Below are 23,685 nucleotides of genomic sequence, written 5' to 3' on the forward strand. Positions count from 1 at the left end.
TGCCTGCTTGTCTGTACTGGGTGGCCCCACTACCTCCTGCCCCAGACATTTGTTCCTGGCCTCACCATAGAGTTCAGGTTGAGGGGAGACCCTGAAGACTGAGTGAAGAGGCCGGCGACGGATGGCAAGGCCCGGCGCTTGGGGGACACGCCTGAGCTCAGATTGGGGGTCCCCGCGGATGCCCGCTTCCTCCTGCCCCGCTTTCGACTGTCCTGCCCATGGCTCTGACTGCTGTCTCCACGAGCACCCCCAGGCAGAGGGCTGTGCTTGTTGGAAGGTGACTGCTTGGTGCTGCTGGCAGCAGCTGAGATGGTGAAGATGATCCTCCTCTTGGCCTCGCTCTCTGGATCTGAGAAGCCAACCTCAGAGGGAAGGTCCCCTTTGCTCGCATCAGGGAGTGGGCCCTGGGCAGCGCCGAGTCGGGGGCTGACGCAGAGCTGGTGCGTGGGCGAAGCTGGACCGGAGTTCCGGGGTTGCACTAGCAGTTGAGGGTGCTGTGGGGTGGAGCTGCGGGAGCCCATGGTGGTGAAGAGGCTCCCCGAGCTGGAGGACTCATCGAAGACAGGGGGCTCAACTCCAGGAGCGAGTGGGGCCGGGCTGCCTGCCAGGGCCCCACTGATGGCGACTGAGCCTGCATAGAAGCCTGCCAGGAAGACAAGCAGTGTCTCAGGGAAGCCCATCCCAGGAGAGGACGCTAAGCCCCGCAGAGGCACCCTCCATGTCGTGGGTGCGGCCACAGATGGCACCAAGGGACTAGGCAGGCACCCTTGGGCTGGCGCAAGCGCAGGTGAGAGTGCTCAGGCATGGTGAGCTCCTTCCCATGTTGGATCTGGCATCACTGGAGGCCCTGGAGCCTGTGTACCACTCCCCACCCTGAACCCTCTCTCCGGACCTCCCCTAGAGGATTTGCCCAGAACTCATCATGCTGCCAGCTGCAAAGTGGCCGCCCCCCCGTGTTGGAGTAGTAGGACGCAGGGAGCCTAGGGGAAGAACTGCTCTCAGTAATGGCCTCTACATTTTATTTTGTTTTTTAATTTTCAAAAAATTTGATTTTTGAAGAGAGATATTGATTCTTGTATGTACCGACCGGGGATCGAACCCACAACCTTGGTGTATGGAGACAACCATCTAATCAACTGAGCTACCTGGCCAGGGCTGAATTTTATGCCTGGAAAAATAATGTCCAAACAGGTCATGGTGTTCACAAAAGTCAGGAAACTACAGCCCAGCCCATGGTCCGGCGTTTTGGCTGCCAACCTTTGCTATAGCAGTTTTACTGGCACATACCCACCACCTGTCCACGGACTTTCACAACTAGAGTTGAATAGCTGTGACAGAGCCCCTCGGCTTCAGAGCCACAATTCCCCCCACCCTGGGGCCCTGTGCCAACACCTAGATGTGTCAAAAATTGGAGCTCTGTGAAGGAGATCAGAATCCAGCTAGAAACTGGGTGGCCCCGGAGCCCACGGTGGTTTGACAAGGACAGTGCCACCACACCACCCAGGCTCTAATACAGTCAGACCAAGCACATCCATATCAGGGTGCCAGCCAGAGGTTCAGGTGATGCACTGAGGGCCCACCCTACAGTCCCCGACCCCCAGGTCTCACTGGGCTGCTGCTGTTGCTGAGGAGGGCAACAGTCTGGACTCAGCATAGACCCCATGGCTGGGAGGACGTAAGCTCTGAGCCAGCATCTCTGAGGGCCTCACTAGAGACCTTGTTCACACCTTATGCCCCCAGCACAGCCCCTGGAGAGGTGGCAGTGGGCACAGGTGGAAGCTGACCTATGGAGACGGGGCAGGAATAGGAGAAGCACCCTACCTGTGGGCGCCAGGGTGAGGCTTTTGCTCCCAGCAGCGTTGCTCCCAGCACCATGGGCGTTAGCACCCATCTGCTTTTCAAGTGTGGACGAGGACTCTCGGGTCTGAGGCACAGGACTGGGGGTGCTTCTCTGTGGAGAGAATGCACTGTCAGCTGAGCTGGGACGGCATGTGAATGTCGGGGAGGGGGTCACGGGTCACAGAACGTGCTGAGGACATGAAACAGGGAAAATAGCAGGTGTGTGAAAAGCAGCTCGAAGAAGGGAAAGTGACCTGCTCAGGGTGTGAGCACAGTGGGCAGCCACCAGAGGGTCTGATCAGGGTGGGACAGATGTCTGAGTTGGGTCCTAAAGGATCGTTCTGGCTAATGGGCTCAGGGTGGAGATGAAGGGTACAGGGAAAGCAGTGAGGGCTGCAGCTGCAGTTATGATCTGACCCAGCAATTTATCTCCTATGTGCAAGGAGATGAAAACACTGTCTACACAAACCTGTACACACCTGTTCACAGTGGCCAAAAAGTGCAAACAAAAAAATGACCATTGATAAATGAAACAATACCCCAATGTGTCCATTCACACACGAGAATATTATTCGGCCACGAAAAGGAGAGAAGCACTGATACTTGCTACAATATGGATGAACCTTGTAAACAGGATGCTCAGTGAGAAACGCCAGACACAAAAAGTTCAGTGTGTGATTCTATTTATGTGAAATGTCCAGAACAGGGAGGCAGGAAGTGTGGGTTTGTGGTTGTCAGAGTTGGGGATAGGACACACACACGACTATGGATGTGGGTGGGACTTCCTTTGGGGGGGTGACAAAATACTCTGGAACCAGATAGAGGTGATGGTTGCCAGCCCTGTGAACATACTGTCACTGAAATACACACTTTAGATGGTGAATTGTATGTGTATACCGAAAAAAACAAAAACAAGAAAAACCTGCATTATAGAGAGTCCATAAGCGTGAGGCAAGGGGAATGCAGGTATGGACTGAAGCAGATGCGCGTCAAGCTTCTACCACATCGGGTAGTTCTATTCCTTCTCCACCCCCACACACCACCATTTACAAAAAAGGATCTGAGATAAAAATGACAAGATGTAAAAAAAAAAAAAAAAGATGTGCTCTGGTTGATTGCTCAATGGTTAGAGCATCGGCTTGTGCACTGAAGGGTCATGGGTTCAATTTCCAGTCAAGGGTATGTACCTGGGTTGCAGGTTCAATCCTGGGCCCTGTTCAGGGCACATGGGAGACAACCAATCGATGTGTCTCTCTCACAGGGATGTTTCTCTCTCTCCCGCTCCCCTCCCTCCCTCCCCTCTCTCTAAAAATCAATGGAAAAAATATCCTTGGATGAAGATTAAAACACAACAAAAAAAACACACCGTAAGATATTAATGTAATTAAACCTGGATTCTTGGATGCTCTCTTTTTCTCAAACTTCAATTGCATGCAATTTAACAAAAAGGGACGAGGTCTTGTGGGGCAAACACCAGACAAAAGTCTCTTCTGCCTGTGCTGATACTCTCGGAGCAACACAGCATTGGACTGCCCCCGCCCCCCAATGGTGCCCACTCACTACCTTCTCGGCACGGTTGGGCAACACCACGCTGGCCAGGGGGATGCTGACGGGCAGCTTGCTGGGCTGCACAGTGCTGAGTGGAATGCTGACGGGTAGGCTGGTGATGGCCTCCCCACTGCTGGCATAGGCGCGCTCCTTCAGACCCTGCAGACACAGCAGACTGCCTGCTGCTGCTGACCTGATAACCCCAGGCCACGACACCACCCGAAGGACACAACTACCCTCCAGCCATGGGCAAGGGGCCGCTGTAGCACAGTCCCCTCACCCCACTAACGCCTATCCCTCCAGCTCCAACCGCTTCTCCTGACCTTCCAGGCCCCTACCTGTCACACTCTGACCTAATGGTTTTCAAACTTGCCACCTCAGCAGAGACAGAGCTGCCCCCTGGCAGTGCCACCCTAAGGGGGCTCTACTATCTTGCCACTTTCTTAGTCTTGTTCCTGAAGATGTAAAGCAACTGAGGGTGGGGACCTGACTAACGAAGCCCTATCCCTCCATCTCCATCCCACACTCTCCTGGTTCCACAGCCCTCACCCGGATGCCCTCACAGACCCGCTCCGGATACCCACTGAGTGTCCCCCATAGCCTCGCTCAGGCACAGGTAAGACCTCCACCCCAAGAGTCCCTCCCTCCCAGTGATTGCCTGCACCTTCTCACTGCCTTTTTCTCCTGTCATCTGTAAGGCCACAGGGGATGAGGGCCGTGGGTCCTGAGGGCTCAGCTTGATGCCATTGGCGAGGCCCGGGCTCTGGTATGGAAGGCCATTCTCCTTGGCGTGCTCAGTTCTGGAATGAGACGCACACCGCAGTCACTCTCTGTGGAGACCCAGTGGCTGTGGCTTTGTGTTCAGAGCTGACAGCCTGGGCCTAGCAGACACTTCCAAACTGATGAGCAACCCCCTCAAGACCCCACAACAGCCCGAGGGCGCCAGGGGCAGACTCACCGTGGGTGTAGCTCACCAGCAGGTATCTTGCCACTGGCAGTGTGGTCCTGGCTCAGGTGGCGTCTCAGCACCAGCTTGGCCGGGGAGAGCCTGGTGTAGTCTGGCAAGGCCAAGCCAGATAGCTTCTCAAGCCGGGGCCGGCCGCTGTGGCTGGGAGTACATGGCACCACCTCCTGGTCCAGTGGAGAGGCCAGGTACTGGGGGGTGTTCTGCTTGGACGAGGGCCGACTCAGTGTGTTGCAGAGCTCATAGCCGGCCGCATGGCCATTCATGGAGAGCTCCGGGCTCATGCTACTGAAGTGGGGCAGGGAGAATTTGGAGCAGTCCAGTTCAAGGTGCAGCCGGCTGGGTTCCGCCTCCAGTTCTCGGCCCAGGCCACCTTTCCCTCGTAGGTGCAGGGACACAGCATCATCAGGCGGCACGCAGGACTTGAGTTGCAGGAGCTCCTGCTGCCGCTGGCTCTTTTCCAGCTCCACGATGCTAATCTGGAAGAGCGAGGGTGTCAGACCCTCAGCTTGCTTGGGAGAGAGGCTCCTGCACACCCATCGAAGGCCCCAGAACAGAGGCCAGCCCAGCCCAACCCAGCAACCCACCAGAGGGGACCATCCCAGGAGGGCGAGAAGGATGCCCCCAGAGGAACTACAAGGAGGCAGACTGACTGTGTGTGTAAAGGGGAAGCCAGAGCAGCCAACCACCCAAACCCGGTCAGGGCACTCCGGGTGGACGGATAAAACAGCATGTGAGTGTTAAAAGTGGTTCTGCAGATGCACATCTGCTGAAACTAACAGACGTCCCCAGGAAAGCAAGGAACAGAGGACTTAGCGCTCTCAAGAGCACACATTGGGAAAAACCCTGCAATAGCATTTCCTTCCAGGGTCAGACACAGGGCTTTTTAAAAATATGTTTTTTTATTGATTTTTAGAGATAGACACATTGATGAGAGAGAAACACCATTGATCGGCTACCCCCTGCACACCCCCTGCTGGGGACTGAGCTCACAGCCCAGACATATGCCTGATTGGGACCTCCTGGTCGCTGGGTCAATGCTCAACCGGCGAGCCACACCTGCCAGGCCACAGGGCACTTTTCTTCTTACACTATGTTTGGGCTTTTTCTCTATATGAAAATGTATCACCTCTTTATTACACAGAAGAGCCAGAAACCAAATATATTCCCTGTGGAGACTTCTCTTGCAGGTACACCCATGGAAACAAGGCCTGGCTTTTGTAGCCGTCAGCAAACCTCTTTTGTTGTTGTTAATCCTCACCCAATTTTTTCCATGATTTTTAAAGAGAGTGGGAGGGAGGGGATGAGACAGAGAGAAACATCAATGTGAGAGACACATTGATTGGTTGCCTCCTGCACTGGGAATGTCTGGGCCCCCTCAAAGGGGATCGAACCTGCAACCAAAGTATGTGCCCTTGACTGGCACTGAACAGGAGACTTTAGTCCTCGGCTGATGCTCTAACCACTGAGAACACTGGCTCGAGACAAACCTCTTTCTATGACACACCTAGGCCATGTATCACAGGACCTTTAACTGCTCACAGATCTATTTTGGGGACTACATATTTACAGAAATATCCTTAAAATAAATCACAGTGCAGAAAAATTCATTGCAGTTTCATTTTATAATAAACCACTTAAAAGAGCCCCCAGGGTCTGGCGACCGGCAATGCTCTATGTTATGAAGCTGAGCTGGGTAAACGCAGTAGAACCTCATGTGTATACACGGAGCTTTCATAATGACCAGTGCTCACGCCCCACGTCTCTTTACTTTCCTCATTGTTACTTGTAAGTTCTGTACTCAGGAACTCAGCCATGACCTGTGTTATGTTTTCTCCTTCCCCGAACTTTTTTCTAGCTGACCTCAATAAACGAGTTACCCTATCAGAAAAAGCACAAGCCGCCTGGCTGGTGTGGCTCAGTGGTTGAGCATCGACCTATGAACCAGGAGGTCATTGTTCAATTCCCAGTCAGGGCACATGCCTGGGTTGTGGGCTCAGTCCCCAGTAGGGGATGTACAGGAGGCAGATGATCGATGATTCTCTCTTATCACTGATATTTCTCTTTCTCTCCCTTTCCCTTCTTCTCTGAAATCAATAAAAGTGTATTTTTTAAAAATAAGAAAAAAATGTACAATCTGTTTTGTTTTAATGCGCAAACACAAGTCTGTCCAGTGACTGTGTCAGAAATGCTTCACCAGGAGGCGCTCAGGCACACGTTAGGTTTAGGATCAGATGAGATGCCCTAGGGTAGGTAGAGTGGAGTGCCCACCGGCCCTACTTCTTGTTTCCCTTTGGCTGATGATGGGGTGTTAGGCTGTTCTTAATGTGACACCAGAACTAGTACACTGTCCTTGGGAGGAGGATGGGTTTGGTGGGTCTGCCAATAGCACTCACCATGTTCCTAACACCATAGCTGAAGCCCCGAGAGGCCAAGGCAACCCCATTCCTTGCCCCCCTACCTGCAGCTCCAGGCAGTGCCTCTGTTTCTCAGAGATCTGGCTCTTCAGGGCCTGCTTCTCCTTTAGCAGGTTCTCCAGGGACAGTGTGGACCAGTCCAACTTCAGCTCCTCACACCGAGCCTTCAGCTGCGGGGACAAGGCAATCCCGGGCCATGAGCATGTGCGCGGCTATAGGGAGGACAGGACGGCCCCCTGGGACCTGCTTCCTGTCCTGACACTGGGCTCTGGGAGGAGACAGGGCAGGTGTCTAGGCAGGTATCCCTGGGGGCCAGTCCCACTCTCCTTCCTCCTTTTGGAAGGCCAGGCTGCAGAGACGGACAGAGACCAGGGTTCCCATAAGAAACACCCATGGGAGTGTGGCGAGGGGTCTTAGGGACAAAGCAAGGGGACCCATTAGAAGGGAGGCCCCTACACATCCAGGGGGATCCCAGAAGGAAACACTGGGAAAGTCCAGGCCCCCTCAAAAGGTCCATCTAGTCCCTGGCCAGTGTGGCTCAGATGACTGGAGCACCGTCCCATACCCTGAAAGGTGGGTGTTCGATTCCTGGTCAGGGTGTGTATGGAAGACAACCGATTAATGCTTCTCTCTCTCTCTTTTTTTTTATAGCAAAGGTGGAAATTTATTGAACAAGTACAGACTCCCACGTGGGGAAGGGAAAAAAATCTCATAGCACAGAGAACCATGGTGGGAGGGGGAAAGAATCCCTAATGCTTCCCTCTTATCTCAATGTTTCTCTCTTTCTTTCTAAAATCAATGAAAACTATATACTTGGGTGAGGATTAAAAAAAAAAAAAAAAGTCCCATCTAGTAAAATCATGAGTCTTTGGACGCCCCTGAAAGGAATTTAAGAAGCCACATTCCGGGGCAAGTTCAGCTCATGCTCATGTGCTCTGAGAGCCAAGTAAAGCTGTGCCAGCATTCCTCAAATGAACTAGGTCAGAGACATGGGGAGGAGCTCTGGGCTCACTCAGACTAAGGCAGTTACGGAAACTCAGGACGATGTGCTGGGCCCCGGAGGCAACCTCGGGTTATCTGTCTTGGGACACACATCAGCACCTGGGCCTCCAGACCCATCAACTGAGGGACACCTGGCCCTCCCCCTGGTCTGAGGTCTAAGGATTCCACTCGCTCTGGAATGTGCTGGAACTGCTGCCTTCTCTGGGCACCCACCAGCTGCAGGCTCTGGCTTCTCAGCTCCCTGTTGTCCTTCTCCAGCTGCTCCGTCTGCTCTCGCAGCTGCTGGTTGTGAGCTGAGATCTCTTTCTGAGCTTGGATCAGGTCACTGTAGGTCAGCGCCTTCACTCCCAACTGTGGACACACAACAGCAAGGCTGGGCTTGCAGGGAGGTGCAACCATGGTAGGGAGGGGAAGGGATTGGCTTTCGCCCAGACAAGACCGGGGTGGCACTGTACTAGTCATAGACAGGAGAGACTAAGTACAGTCTCCCAGAGAGGGAACAAGGGGGTGACCTCAAGACACAAGCCTGTGCAGGCCCCATGAGGGGCTGCTGGGAACAGCCTTCTGTCCAGAGCCCAAGTTCTAGACTACCAGAAAAAAATATCTGAAAGGAAACAGTCCTTCTTATCTCAGTTGCCCTGGGCTGTGCCCCCCCGCCCAGCCCCTGCCCACCCCTCAATTCTGTACTTGAGTCATCCTGGCCTCAGGTAGCTCTACCTCATCCAGTTTCTGCTGAAAAAGCTTCTTTATTTCTTCTTTCTGGGCCTGGCAGTGACCGAACAGCTGCTGTGCGGCACCCAGCAACCGGGCATTCTTCTCCTGCAGGAGACAGAGGGCTGGTGAGTGAGCCCAGCCCACACCATCTCTTCCCTCAAACAGGCTCAAAGGAGTGCTGATGGGACACTGCCCAGCCCATCTCACTGATAAAGACCACTGTCCATTCCCTGACCTGCGAGAGCTGCCACCTCCCTATGCTCACAGGTGGCAACACATGCATACACTGGGCACATCGGCTGGTCCTCCATCTGAGACTTTATCGGAAGGTGGTACCAACTCAGTGGCTATTTGAGTTACTAACTGGGGATAATAGACACCTCTCAGCACGGGCAGCAGCAGGCCCTCTGGGCAGGGACAAGGGGACGTAACAGGAAGCAGGGCATGTTCTGGGTGGGCTGGGGCTGTTGGGGGGTGGCAGGCTGGGGGCTTGCCTGGCTCACCCCTCGGCAGAGTGCTGGGAACACAAAAGCAGGCACCCCTCACCTTCTCCTGGTCCAATAGCTGCTGCAGGCTGGCCTTGTACTGAGGGGTCTTCGTGTATGCCAGGAACTGCAGGTACTGAATCTTGAAGGACTCTAGAACCGGGGACAAGGTCTCAGTACAGAAGCCATCCAGCTGAGGCTGGAGGCTGTGTTGGTAGGGGAAGCTTGGGGGCACTCGTTGTCAGATGCTGCGGAAAATCACCTGTCACTGTGCCAGAACCTTTGGCTCCACAATGCCTTGGCATCACCACTCTCCTGCACCTATGGCTAGTGTCCCCCCATGGAGCCCTTTGCAGTTCCTGCCATCACCACACACATTTTCTTTCTACCCAAGACTGCGGGTTTCTGTGACCAAATTTCCCAGTTTTTCCAGTAAACACATGCTGTTCAAGTGGGGAAACTGATGGCTCCCACAATTCAAAGGCATTTCCTTCACCCAGTTTTCAAAAGAGATGAGAAGCTTATCGGTCAAGCACCGCAAGGTGAGCAGGTGCCTGCTCCCTCACAGCCCCAGCTTATCCCTGACAGGCTCTTCCCACACTCTAAGAACTATGGGGCTGGGTCATTATGTGGGGCTGTCCTGGGTACTGTGGGGAAGTGAGCAGCATCCCTGTCCCCCACTATATACAGGAGCACCCCCAATATAACCACAGATGTCCGCAGACATCGCCCAGTGTCCCCTGGGGGGCAGAGCTTCAGCCTAAGAAAACCACACGGGTCCTGCTGGCCTAAAAGCCCAGGCACCACCTGGCAGGACTGAGCCTGAGCCCTCGGGACTCTAGTGTGGTCAGTTTGTTGCAGGTAACACAGGGGGCTTGCCAGAGAGGCAGAACCTCGGACTCGCCCCTTCTTCTCAGAGCTGTTAAGTTAGAATCTGCACACGAACCCACAAATGTTTGCGGCGCCAGCTCACCTAGCAGCTTCTGCAGTGCGGGCGGGGTGGGTGCTAGCAACAGCTGGTCAGGGGGGTGCCGCTGCACGCTGGGAGGTAGCTGATAAAATGGGCTGTGAGGTGACTTGTATGAATCTGCAAGAAACAGCAACATTTACGTGTCAACACTGACTGGAATGCCCTGAGGGAATTCCAGATTGTTCTATGGAACTTTTCAAGCCTTTTAAGAAAATGTATTTTTTGTTGATCCTGTGAGACCCGCCCCGCCCAAGCCCTGCACAGAGCCATTTGCTGGATAGCCTCAGGCAAAGGCTAGATTAGCACCTCCCCAGAGGACAGAAGTTTTCCCACTGCAGACACAGCTGACTCTCACAGCCAGTTGGCCTGGAGGTCAAATCCCCCAAGTATTAACTACAACAATCAAGGCTTAACTACAACAAGACTGCACACAAAGACCACAAGGGGGTGCACCAAGAAAGCACAAAAAATGCGGAGACAAAGAAACAGGACAAAATTGTCAAGGGAGGATATAGAGTTCAGAACCACACTTTTAAGGTCTCTCAAGAACTGTCTAGAAGCCGCCGATAAACTTAATGAGATCTACAAGAAATCTAATGAGACCTCAATGTTATGATAAAGAACCAACTAGAAATTAAGCATACACTGACTGAAATAAATAATATTATACAGACTCCCAACAGCAGACCAGAGGAGCGCAAGAATCAAGTCAAAGATTTGAAATGCGAAGAAGCAAAAAACACCCAACCGGAAAAGCAAAATGAAAAAAGAATCCAAAAATACGAAGATAATGTAAGGAGCCTCTGGGACAGCTTCAAGCGTACCAACATCCGAATTATAGGGTGCCAGAAGATGAGAGAGAGCAAGATATTGAAAACCTATTTGAAGAAATAATGACAGAAAACTTCCTCTGCCTGGTGAAAGAAATAGACTTCCAAGTCCAGGAAGCGCAGAGAACCCCAAACAAAAGGAATCCAGCCGAAACCGGTTTGGCTCAGTGGATAGAGCGTCGGCCTGCGGACTGAAAGGTCCTGGGTTCGATTCCGGTCAAGGGCATGTACCTGGGTTGCGGGCACTTCCCCAGTGGGGGATGTGCAGGAGGCAGCTGATCGATGTTCCTCTCTCATCGATGTTTCTAACTCTCTATCTCTCTCCCTTCCTCTCTGCAAAAAATCAATAAAATATATTTAAAAAAAAAAAAAGGAATCCAAAGAGGACCACACCAAGACACATCATAATTAAAATTAAAATGCCAAGAGCAAAAGACAAAGAGAGAATCTTAAAAGCAGCAAGAGAAAGAAACTCAGTTACCTACAAGGGAATACCCATATGACTGTCAGCTGATTTCTCAACAGAAACTTTGCAGGCCAGAAGGGAATGGCAAGAAATATTCAAAGTGATGAATACCAAGAACCTACAACCAAGATTACTTTATCCAGCAAAGCTATCATTCAGAATTGAAGGTCAGATAAAGAGCTTCACAGATAAGGAAAAGCTAAAGGAGTTCATCACCACCAAAGCAGTATTATATGAAATGCTGAAAGGTATCCTTTAAGAAGAGGAAGAAGAAGAAAAAGGTAAAGATACAAATTATGAACAACAAACATGCATCTATCAACAAGTGAATCTAAGAATCAAGTGAATAAATAATCTGATGAACAGAATGAACTATTGATTATAATAGAATCAGGGACATAGAAAGGGAATGGACTGACTATTCTTGGTGGGGAAAGGGGTGTGGGAGATGCGGGAAGAGACTGGACAAAAATCGTGCACCTATGGATGAGGACAGTGGGTGGGGAGTGAGGGCGGAGGGTGGGGCGGGAACTGGGAGGAGGGGAGTTATGGGGGGGGGGAAGAGGAACAAATGTAATAATCTGAACAATAAAGATTTAATTAAAAAACTTTTTTTAAAATGTATTTTTATTGATTTCAGAGAGGGAGAGAAAGATAGGAACACCAGTGATGAGAAAGAGTCATCTATGAGCTCCCTCCGACATACCCCTTACTGGGGATAAAACCCACAACCTGAGCATGTACCCTGACCAGGAATTGAACTGTGATTTCCTAGTTCATAGGTCAATGCTCAACCACTGAGCCACACTACCCAGGCTTTTCCAACTTTTTAAAAGATAAGACTCGCCCTAACCGGTTTGGCTCAGTGGATAGAGCGTCGGCCTGCCGACTGAAAGGTCCCAGGTTTGATTCCGGTCAAGGGCATGTACCTTGGTTGCGGGCACATCCCCAGTAGGAGGTGTGCAGGAGGCAGCTGATCCATGTATCTCTCTCATCAATGTTTCTAACTCTCTATCCCTCTCCCTTCCTCTCTGTAAAAAGTCAATAAAATATATTTTTAAAAAATAATAAAATAAAATAAAAGACTCAACACAGCTCTTACAGTCCAAAGGCATAACCAGATACTGCATCTCAGCAGTTCTAGAAGCTGAGACGAATGCCCTCATAATGTAAGAAATTTCTGTGAGCAGTGCTATTTCTGCCATAGCTGCTGATGTTATCAAAGCCCTGGATGACAGGATGTGATGGAAAAGGCCCCCACCAGGATTTACTCTTGGCAGATTATCTGGGTGAAGTGAGGCCCAGGCGAACCATGAGGACATCATGAGGTGCCCTCCGGAGCATGACCCATCGAGCCTGAGCGGCCCTAAGGAGGGCTCTGAGGCCTGGCTCACCTTGTGGTGAGGGCGTCGCCGTCTGGGACACAGTCTGGGCGTGCAGGAGGTCCAGTGCAGTAGGGTTCTTCTTGGGCTTACGCTCAGGGTTCGCAGTGCTCATCTTCTTGGGACGTCCGCGCTTCCGTCCAGCCAGCTTCCGGCCCTTCTTGTTCAGCTTCTTCTTCCGTGCTTTGGAGGGAGATGGCTTCTTGATAGCGGTGGTCGCTGCTTTCTCTTCCTCAGCACCAGAATCCTAGTGAACAGAGGTCATTGAGAGAGCAATGCTCCCACCCCTCTTCCCATTAATAATGAGCCCACAACACAGGCTCTGGGAGAGCAACTGAACAGAGGCACCTGAAACCCAGGAACCCCCTTCCCTCCTCCAGAGCCCAGTGATCAGTCAACCCACATGTGCACTGAGCAGGACCACCTCTCTGGTTGGAAGAGCCCAGCCCCTCCCTCTATAATGAGGGCTGTGCCCATCAATAGCCCTATGGGGCCCCAAGCCCAAGAGAAGGCGTTGGAGGGCACTTACCACAGAGGTGTCCGCAGGCACAGCCGCCTTGCTCTCAGGCACCTTCGTGGGGGTGGTTGTATTACTCTTGTTTTCTCGCTGCTGCCGGCGCCTAGCTGCCTCTTGTTCCTCCTGGAAAACAAGTGTTGGACATGTCCCCCAAAGTGTCAACATGTCCCCCAAAGTGTGGGCATGACCCAAAAGTGCCACCAAGGTGGGCTACCTGGCCCAGCTCTGCTCAGGCCAACTCCTCTGCCTGCTGTACAGAGGAAAGTAAGGCACAGAGGAGCACGTGAGCCGTCCCAAGCCTTAGCCAGCCACGAGCCATGTGTGTATCTACTGCCTGGGTGCAGACACCCTAGACCTCTCAGTCAGAAACCCGAGGCTTTCTGACCTGTGTGTGACATGGGCGAGGAAATAAAATCAAAGATAAAAAGGCTCTGGGTGCACACAAAGAAACTGCCTGACAGTCCTCTCTCCTCTCGGGGAGTACAGGGACCCCCACTGAAGTACATCTCGGCCAAGTGAGGGTTACTGGAAAGGCTGTAGGAGAAGGAAAGAGGATGGTGCTGGCTGGCTTAGTTTGTTCTTTGTGCTGAGGGTGGGTAACCTCATTAAGACCCAGATATCCCAAGTATGGCAGGAATGACACAGGACTCTAGGTCATGGGGAGTTCTTCCTGCTCAGATGCTTGTCTGAGTCTCCAGAAACACTGACATTTGGACAGATGTACTCTGAGGTCCGAAGGAGGCAGGTTTGAGGACTGGGCATTGGAGGGACACTGGGAAAGGCAGTAGAACCACCATGTCAGAATCTAGGCCACTCCCCTCTAGCAAGTGTGGCGTACTACTTAGAAGCAGTTGCCTGTTTAGGAAGAGGAACATCTTGTGTTCCAGATGTGGTGGGTCAGCGTGGCTCGAGCACCTCCCTCAATCCTGCACTTGGCACACTTCACCAAGCTATCGTAGCGTTCAAAGGTCGAGACTCACTCAACCTAGTTTCCAAAAGACTACTGATAGGAAGTGTGGCCCCGATGGAACCATGCCCCCTGTCCCCAAACCACCACTCCCCATCTACCACTTGGAGTTCCATCAAGCTCATCAAGCGGCATACCAGTGATGTTCAATGAGGGAAACACATACTTACCCTGAGTTTTGGATTTTTCAGACTAGAAAAATAGTTTTCAAGCTAAAAATGAAAAAAGAAAGGAAAGAAGTTTTATTAGACATCAGTCCCAAACCCTGTCAGGACAAGAGCAACACCTGAGACACGCCACATGAAATGTCGTTGGAGCTGTCACAGGGATACACCTTTGCTCAAAGATCCACAGGTTCCCACTCTCAGGGGCTGTGCAGACCCGTAGGGCCATCTCACATGAAGCAAGCTGGGTGGGAACCAGGCTGCCCAGTTCAGGGGCTCCCTGGACACCAGAAGCCTCTGATACTGAGGTCAAATCCATTATTATTACATCATTCAGGACAATGTCTGCCTCATATAAGGACTGGGAGAAAAGAGGGAAGACAAAGAGTTCCTGGCTTCCACTCATGCTATGGCACAAGGTCTCAGATCCTCCAGGGAGAGTGCCGTGGGGCAGGCGGGAGGGAAGGGGGAGGAGGCTTTCTGGGAGGGCCTGGGCCTCACCCACACGGACACTTACTATGGTGCGGTCGATGGTGTGCAGGTAGTAGGAGACGGGCTTCCCCGTCCACGACACTGAGCCCTTCAGGGGCGAGAGCTCCACGACGCGCATGATGGTGCCGATGTCTGCAACGACGGGCACAGGTTAGGGCCTTGTGCACCTGGGGGAATGACTCAGGCGAGGCAGGAAGGGAGCAGAACCGCGCGCCCTCATCACGTGAGGCCGTCCCACTCGCCAGGCCGGTGAGGTGCCTGGATATCAGCACGCTGGCAGGTCAGGGAGGCGCACGGCGTGCACAATGATCCCCGCTAACCCAGGTGCTTGTCCAAGGAAAACGGCAACGAGCCTGACTGGGTGGGATGGAAAAGCACTTGAGGACCACTTGGAAAGAACACGGCTACTAAGATGCCCAGCACCCGAGAAATTATGACCCCCAGGCCAGGTGCCACAGAGCAACATGGCTCTTCCCCAGGAGGCCAGAGGTCCAGCTCTTCCTGCTGAAGGTTTCTGCACCTGGAGCCCATCACACACACCAGCCATTTGCCCCTCAGGCCAATCAGATACGAAAGCAAAGCAGCTTGTAAACTACTGAATTTTCATAACCTGGAGTCAAACGTGTGGGGTCTCAACCTGGGTGGGCAATGTGTAGGGATATCTGTGGTGGTCAAGACAGGGGTGCTCCTGGCATCAAGTAGGTTCCCAGGAAGCTCCTACAGAGATGACCTGGCCCTGAAGTCAGCAGTGCTGTGGAGGGACCCTGTACTAACATGTGTCAAATGCTTAAGACCATATATATGGCCTGGCCAGTGTGGCTCAGTGGTTGAGCATTGACCTATAAACCAGAAGGTCACTGTTTGATTCCTGGTCAGAGCACATGTCCAGGTCTCAGGCTCAATCCCCAGTTGGGGGCGTGTCAGAGGCAGCCCATCAGTGAGTCTCTCATCATTGGTTTCTACCTCTCTCCCCTTCTCCCTTCCTCTCTGAAATCAATGAAAAAATCTACATATATAAAAAAGATCATCTGAAGAATTTAGCAACATGAGAGTTTCTTACCACTCAAGTTTCTACTGTTTATTCTGAAGTTCAGAGGTGCAAAGGGCTTCGAGGACACAATTCTGCCACCTGAAACATAAACGCTGATTATTGCCTTTCATGGGGAAAACCGTCATACACATAAGGAACGGATGATGGAATTTAGAGCAGGGAGGAAAAGCCAAAGGAAGAAATGAGCACACAAGTAGCCAGGGACCAGGAGTCCTTTCCGTTTCCTACAAGTAAAAGCAAAATTACGGTATGCTTAAGCCTGACCTACTAATGGCTTTCCTGTAGAAACTTGCCCAAGGCCTCCTGAAATCCCACAGATGCCGACCTCTGACCCAATGACCCCCACCTGCATAGATGTGTCTCATAACTCACACTGAATCTGGGAGACATCAGCAGCCCTTATGCCCACCCAGAAGGAAACAGCCTGACTTGTGTATCAGGTTAGGAACTGCCACACGGAAAACACTAATGCCCCATGTTAGTGTTGTTGTTCCAGAGGAAACGGACTGTCACACCTGTCACAGTGAGCATATGTGAGTGGTGCTGCTCATGTTACGATTATGACAGCGTTCTACATGGACTGAAGAAAACACTAAAGTAAACATGTTAATGCTAAACTTTGCAGTGTCAGAAAAAAGACTCAAATATAAAAGTTAAAGAAAATAATGTTTCATAAATCCATTTGTCATACACACACACACAGCCATACACATGAACACAGCCCCATAACACCCCAGTCAGAGGTGCTCCCCAGTGATCAGACTATTCCTGAGCACCACCCCCACTAGGAAAAGGAAAGGATGGATCCCAGGGCTGGCCTGGTGCAGGGTCAGGAGACCACGAGGGGTATTCACAGTCATAGGAGCATCTAAGTGTGGGGGACACAATGAAATAAAACCCAGGGGTCCACAGACCGCTTTCATTAGGAATCTGCCATCCTGTGATGTTCACATGACAATGCATGCATGAGGGGACTTCTGAGGGCAAGTCACTATAGGACAACAGATCCTAATGACTAGAGGGTTTAGCAGGCAATCCTACCCGAGCTGGCCCATGTGTGACAACCAGGCATTGAGACCTGCAGGAAATGGGGCTCAGAGGGGCAGGGTCAAGCTCACCATAAGGGATAAGTCCAGTATGGATGACATCCCACAGGAAAATGAGCCCAGATAACCCATGGACACTGTCAAAAAAGATGGAGGGGCCATTTTCTAGTAAAACTACACAATAGGCCAAGGCCCGAAGGCCATTTGTGACTATTGGCTGAAGAGATGGGAAAAAACAAAAGAGAAGCTGGGAGAGTTCAAGGAAGGGTGGGACCCAAAGGCCACAGGAATCCCAGTCCTCTCCTCTCCTTGGGGCATACAGGTGCTGAGGGAGGGGCCTGAAGGCTCAGGAGATGGTGTGTGTGCAGGGTGCAGTGGACAGTGGCTGCTCACTCTTACAGTGTTTAAAAACCACCATGCACACACATACACATGCTCACCTGTACACAGAATGGGATCACACATGCTCATGCACCCACATGAAACTGGCCGTGTTGAAGGCAGATGAAAGTTATCTGTGTCTATGACCTTCCCCCTCCCCCACCCAGGTCTGCTCTGGGCTGCTATCTGACCTGGGATAGAGGAAAGGGAGACAGAGGGAAGCAGTAGGGGGCTCTGGACAGGTGAGGGTGGTTCCAAACACCCTCAGAAAATGCAGAAGGGCCCAGGAAGGATATCCCAGTGTCCTCAGTGCCCCCAGGTTAGGGTTGCCAAACAAACAGGGACACTGGTCTGAATTTCAGATACATATGATATACCTTTAGTAAAAGCTGGGAAGCTAGTTGTTGTCTATAGGAAATTCACATTTAAACAGATAGCCTATATCTTACTTGCTCATCTGGCCACCCACCCCAAGTCCCTCAGGCTGGCTGAGCAGTGTGTGTGGGGGAGGTCAGGTCTATTCCATTCCAAATTCTAAGCTGGGATGCACCCAGCCCGGTACATCAGGTGACAGTGAGAGCCACAGTGAAGGCATCCCCACTGCCTGAAGCCTTCCAATTGGATCTGAAATGGATGGATATGAAAACTTAGAACTGCCACACCTGTAATCGGTGTCAAATCTAGCCAGACCCATGAGTGGCGGCTCAAGAAGCACAGTGAGCGTGCTGCAGCCACATAAGGGTGGAGTTAAGGGAGAAGTACGTTACCTTCCTTCATGTTTGCAAATCGCTCCTTCAGCTGGTGATCCACCTCAGGACCAAAGGCAAAGTTATTCACAAATATAACACTGCAAAATAATATTCCAGTTGAGTAAAACGAAGGTTCCATCTTCACGTGTGTATACAGTGCCAGTGCATATGCTGCCTATTGCTTCCACTGCCAGCTCCATTGTGAGGCCTCCCCAGGCTCTGCCCGCACCACTTCCACCCGGCCCAGGGAATGGGCTCCCGCTGCCCAAGTTTGTTGCTAATGTACAATAATTTAGAAATTTCCATGACCACCACATTGCTGGCCTCTCTGAAAAAAACAAAAAACCAACAAAACAACAACAACAAAACCCCCACAAGATGAACATGTGCAGGCCAAGGTGGCCCCAGGTCAACCTGTACTGAATGGCTGGTGGCCCCTGCCTGCCCATGGACTTTCTAGATTGGAATGCAGGCAGCACAACTGTAACCTGGGGCCAGGGGCGTGAGGAGAACCAAATATCCAGGCAGGAAGGTAGCACGACTGAGTCAAGCTACATCTGAACGTGACACCCAAGGACCCTTGGGACCAGAAGCAAAGCTCTTCCAAGGGACGGTGTAACTCAGCCTGTCTAATTTTGTCAAATGGTCTCCGGCACCAGATGACCAAAGGAACTTGGATCTGCAGATGCCTGCTGGGATGGCTGAGGAGACTGCTGCCCCGCCAGGAATAAGGAGGTGTTCCCCTGCCTGCTCCCTCACCCACCCAGCCCGGCCCTTGCCCATTAAGAGGAACTCTCTGAATGGCTAAATGCTAGAAACATCCGTGCAGCTGGTTCACGTGAAGACGCAAAGACAAGACAGACAGTTTCATACTTAGAGTCATGTGGCTCTCCTCTCTGCCGCAAGTGCCTCCAGATAAAAACTGCCACGGCAGAAACTGGGCCACGGAGAGCAGAACTGCAGACATGGGGTCACTTCCTCTTTTGAGCGTTACAGAAAACGAAGTGAGCTGTCATCTCCATGCTGCTTGTTTTAATGAAGTCTCAATAGCTTTAAAATAAGAAATCTCAACCCTTTACAGCAATCAGGTGAAGGAGCAGTAACAGAGGGCCTGACACGTGCCAGGGCAGAGTGGCAGGAAGGATACTGAAGGGATAAATAAAGGCCAGTACTCTCTCTCTCTGCTCTATCAAGCAGAGAGAAATAGAGAAGACCGTAAGATTTAAAGTGGGATGGGGGCACCCCAGCTGTCGACGGGCAGAGCATGATGAGGACAGGTAAGCCAAGTTAGGCCATGGCCCTACTCGGAACAGAGCTTGGGAAGGCTGGACACCAGAGTCTTAAGGTGACCAAAGCCATGAGAGGGCAGAACCAAAAAGGCTTTGAAGAAGGAGACTCCAGACACTCCTGCCCTCTCACATTCAGACCTGAGGAAACCAGAAAACTAACTGAGGCAGAGGTCACACCTGACAACAAGCACTGGTGGGGAGGAGACACCCTTGACAGAAAACAGAGTACCTGGGGGACATCCAGGGGAACGCAAGTAGGTCCGCCCTTGGGCCCTCACCCACAGGACCATCACAGGCCAAGCGGACGATGGGCAGAAGAGGAGCAGGGTGCAGTATGCTCTCAGGAAGCTGTCACGAGGATGCCCAGAAGACAGGACACTGCAGCCTGGATGCTGCTGGGCAGTGCTTGGTGAGTATGGGGTTCTCCCCACTGGAGAGGTCTCTCATTGCATTCAGACCCCGTTCAGCCCACCACAATGGCAGCACGGATCCTATTCGATGGGGATATCCACGGTCATCACAATTCTCTCAAGAAGATGAGGAGGACCTAGTCATTGCGGAACAGTGCGCTCACAGAAGCAAAAAAAGAGGACACTTCTATGAAAGAGCAATGCCTAGTTCCTATTTGCCTCAAGAACCGCACAGTGGGGAGCACAGGGTAACCTACAGTAGGTGCGCCCAGAAGAACAGGGAGAGAAGGACAAGACAGCAGGCCAGACTGAACGCCTGGGATCCACCCGCCAAGGCTGGCCCACCACTCCCCAGCAAGAGCACTTCAGAGGGTGCAACGTGGCCTCACAGATCACCATGGTCCTGGCTACCTCGGCTGGTGCATAGAAGACCTTCACACTCCAGCACTGCCTCCTGCTCATCCAGCGAGACCCGTCAAATCTGCAGCTATGCTAGAGGTGAGGGGCAGAGCACAGCAATTCAGCCTGGCATATCTTAGCCCCAGCCTGAGGCCAGCGGAAGGACAAAGAGAAAATAATAAGAGAGAGGGCAGGCAAGAACTGTACACACAGCTGCAGGAGTTGGTGGACATGGAGGTCACACCTCAAGTCCTCAGTTGAAGGGTCTGCTGGAGCTGGGATGGGATGGCTCTGGGATGGCCTCTCATCCAAAGACCAGGCAGGCAGGCCTGCCGAGCAAGCTCAGGGTGTTTCCTGCCAGGCTGTTCACACCCATACTACACTCCTCCCGACAGCGAGTACAGACAAACAGCCTCCCTCCAGTAGGCACAGAGCAGTGTCCACGTGCAGACACAGCGAGAGCTGAGCTCAGGGCCAAGATCTCCGGGCAGTTTTCCCTCCCTGGCTGCAAAAGTAGGAAAGGGCCCTTCCTGATAGGCTGCGAGGGGCCAGCCACACTGGCCCTAGGCTGGTCACTGACCACCTGCCCTGCTGACAGCCCTGAGAGTGACTCTTGGCAGCCTGAACCAGAAGGGAAGAAGAGAAGAGAAGCTCCAACTGCCTCTGCCATCTAGTTCTGCTTTGAGAAAGGCAGCCATGCCAACCACACAGAAACCTGAGAAAGCGAGATCCCCCCGCCCCCCGGGGGTGCCCTGCTCAGTCAGGCTCCAGCCCTATCCTCATAGCATTGAGTGGCTACTCCCAAACCCGCCATACCTTGTGTTGGCGATCCGCTCTCTCCACTCCTCCGAGAGGAAATCACCTCTTTCCAGCTGAAAGGAAGAACACAGGGACAAGAGCTCATCACGGGTCTCTTTTGGCCCCTGAGCCAGCCTCCCACCTGGCGAGGAACAGATGAAATGAGCACAGAGTCACTAAAATGGGCAGACCTTGAGGTAAGACTGAGGCATGGCTGCTGGCAGCTCCACGGGGAGGAGGAAACAGTTGGGGATAAACAGAGACCACACACTGCGGTATGGGTCACCATGAGCCCTGGAGTGGGTACCCTGACTAGTGCTAGAGCGCCCATCCCATGCACAGAGCAATGAAGACACTAGAGAAAGTGCCCGGAAGTCACCATGTCTTGTTCACTCATGGCCAGCAGGGGGCGCTCCCAACACATGGCCTGCAGAGCCAGGGAAGGTCATCACCCCATCACAGCGGGGCTGTTCGGGACAGAGGGTGGGTTGGCAAGGGCTACCAGAAACCTGTGCTGGGCACACAGGGGAGTGTCCAGGACACAGACCACTGACCATGAGAGACATGGCATAGGCTAAGCTCCTTGCTGTGACGCGGAACACACCTGCTGCAGCTCTCTGACCTGCTTTACCTGAGAACAGCGCCGTTTGGAACTTCAAAACCTGCTTTCAGCACTGCTTTTATTAGCAAACCAATGTCATTCTGCCTCAAGGACAAAGTCTGTCCAAGAGGACACAGTTCTAAATAACTGAACTGTTCAGAGCTGTAACATTTTCCAAAACAAGAAAATTAGTTCTGTAATTCTTCAAAGGCTATCGCCATCACTCCATGGTGTCTATCCAACACAACTGAAAACATGTCCACACAAAAACCTGTCCTTGGACGTCCAAAACAGGACTCTCAGCAACCCAAAGGTGGGAACAACCCAATGCCCATCCACGGATGGACAGATACACACACATGACCTATCCATACACTGAGTATTGCTCAGCTAGGAAAAGGAGTGAAGTACTGACACTTGCTTACAATATGGATGGACCTTGAAAACATGATGCTCAGTGAGAAAAGCCAGAGCCAAAAAGTCACCAAGTGTGTGATTCCACTTCTGCGAAATGCCCAGAATAAGCAAATTCACAGAGACAGGAGCTGGGTTAGTGGTTGTCACGGGCTAGGGGACTGCTGGTGGCCCCTCATCCATACCACAAGTGCTCTGAAGTGACCAGGAACCCCTTCTCGAGAAGACAGCAGGTGCCCAATGGGCACTGCATCTCTCTCAGGAAGACCCTGAGCAAAGTGTCCTACGGGTGCTACTGCAGCAATGCAGTGAGACCATGTGTCCAGGGCAGGAGTAGCTGCAAATCCTATGGCCTCCAGTGTACACAGGGAGACCACCCAGGATATCTTGTGACATGATGTGATGTGGTGGCACAGGGCATGAGGAAGTGGCCTGTTCTCTAAACCACTCAGGTGCTGTGGGAGGACCCGCCCACAGACTGGTTGTATCCTATCGCTGAATCCTCTCCCCACCTGAGGAACATTCTGAATCTGCCATGGCTACCAGTGAACAGCCCAGCCAAGATATGGGGAAGTGACTCAAGGCCAAAGTCCTCACTGGAATGGTATAAGACAAAGCTCCCAGAGTAGCCTAACATCTATCTTCTATCTGTATAAACCACAGCCATGAGGATGACTATCTGCTTTGTCCTGGGTCTTCCCTGCAAATCCACAAACCTGGGGGTCATCCTGAAGACCCTGATGCAGGTGATTTTAGGCTCCTCCTGGTGTGGCCTCTCTCTCCCTGGAGGCTCCCCCATCCAGGCCATAGTGTTTCAAGCCACAGCACCACTGCTCCCTTTGACCTCATACTCAAGGCAAGGAAGCAGCCATAGTCCTCGCCTCTGCCTGCCAGGCCCCTCCGCTCTTGTGCCATGACCATCCAAGGAGTGATTGCCTAAGTGGGCTCTGTGTCACTGAGGCCAATGTGCCTGAGCTAACTCTGGCCATAAAGATGTGCACGTTACCCCCAAAAAACCTTGTGACTGGCCCCCAAATCACTGAGTTCTCCTATTTCTCCCATCTGTGGAGACACGCATGAGGGAAAGGAGAGATGGGAGGAGCCTCCAGCACGTACATCATCCTTTCCACGGGGAAACCAGATTTACTCATGTTCCAAGCCAGCAGGTAGGTCCACAGTCTGACTCAGGCAGGGTGATCACACCCGTCCCAGCCAGCTCCGCCTCACCACAGACATCCTCCTGGGAGCCACCACCCACACCTCACAGAATTCACATGCTCTCAGCATCCAGGAAAAGATCATGGTTTGTATGAAGCATCCACTCCAATGGGGTGACCAAGGCAGGTCCCACCCAAAGCCATATGAGCAAGAACCACTGACAGGAGGCTCTAGGCTTTGTCGTTCCGCCAATCTGCCCAGAGCAGTCACAGATTTATATAGACAACGCCCAGCTGAACTGCCTGACTTCCAGGGACTCAACTCAGGCAGGATCGGAGTAAAGGTGCCAATATCTCCAGAACGCACGCAGCTCACAGATGACTTTCCTAAGGACAAAGCAGCCAGCATTCCAGTGCCTGGCAGCTCTGCACCTTCTAGGTCTGCCTGTCAGCAGCACTAGGCTGTCCTAATGTGGACAAGCCTGAAGGGAGCAGCTCTTACCCAGGGGGAGGCCCTGAGACACTTCCCAGAAAGGCACCTATCCCCAGGTGCAGAGGCAGGTCCACAGCTGCAGGGCGCCTTTCACACGCAGCACTTCCGTGAGGCCGCAGCTGCCCAAAGTGTCACACATT

At 52.3% G+C, this 23,685-nt stretch overlaps 1 protein-coding gene across 1 annotated transcript in view; it reads right to left on the bottom strand.

The window, feature by feature from the left end:
• DOT1L (DOT1 like histone lysine methyltransferase) overlaps window positions 1–23,685 on the bottom strand; it is a gene marked incomplete at its 3' end in the record, with an annotated part of 59,148 nt that overhangs the window by 5,093 nt on the left and 30,370 nt on the right. Inside the window, exons 8-24 of the mRNA XM_081091969.1 lie at window positions 20,899–20,954; window positions 18,003–18,082; window positions 15,818–15,886; window positions 14,783–14,889; window positions 14,272–14,313; window positions 13,147–13,257; window positions 12,630–12,864; window positions 9,943–10,056; window positions 9,031–9,122; window positions 8,488–8,589; window positions 7,984–8,121; window positions 6,813–6,938; window positions 4,346–4,830; window positions 4,052–4,187; window positions 3,403–3,546; window positions 1,822–1,951; window positions 66–643 (exon numbers count right to left, since the gene is read on the bottom strand). Coding sequence (XP_080948095.1) covers window positions 66–643; window positions 1,822–1,951; window positions 3,403–3,546; window positions 4,052–4,187; window positions 4,346–4,830; window positions 6,813–6,938; window positions 7,984–8,121; window positions 8,488–8,589; window positions 9,031–9,122; window positions 9,943–10,056; window positions 12,630–12,864; window positions 13,147–13,257; window positions 14,272–14,313; window positions 14,783–14,889; window positions 15,818–15,886; window positions 18,003–18,082; window positions 20,899–20,954 — 2,745 coding nt within the window. The remainder of the gene's footprint in view (window positions 1–65; window positions 644–1,821; window positions 1,952–3,402; window positions 3,547–4,051; window positions 4,188–4,345; window positions 4,831–6,812; window positions 6,939–7,983; window positions 8,122–8,487; window positions 8,590–9,030; window positions 9,123–9,942; window positions 10,057–12,629; window positions 12,865–13,146; window positions 13,258–14,271; window positions 14,314–14,782; window positions 14,890–15,817; window positions 15,887–18,002; window positions 18,083–20,898; window positions 20,955–23,685) is intronic.

Source organism: Myotis nattereri (assembly GCF_964212035.1).
Source record: "Myotis nattereri genome assembly, chromosome: 5".
NCBI lineage: Eukaryota > Metazoa > Chordata > Mammalia > Chiroptera > Vespertilionidae > Myotis > Myotis nattereri.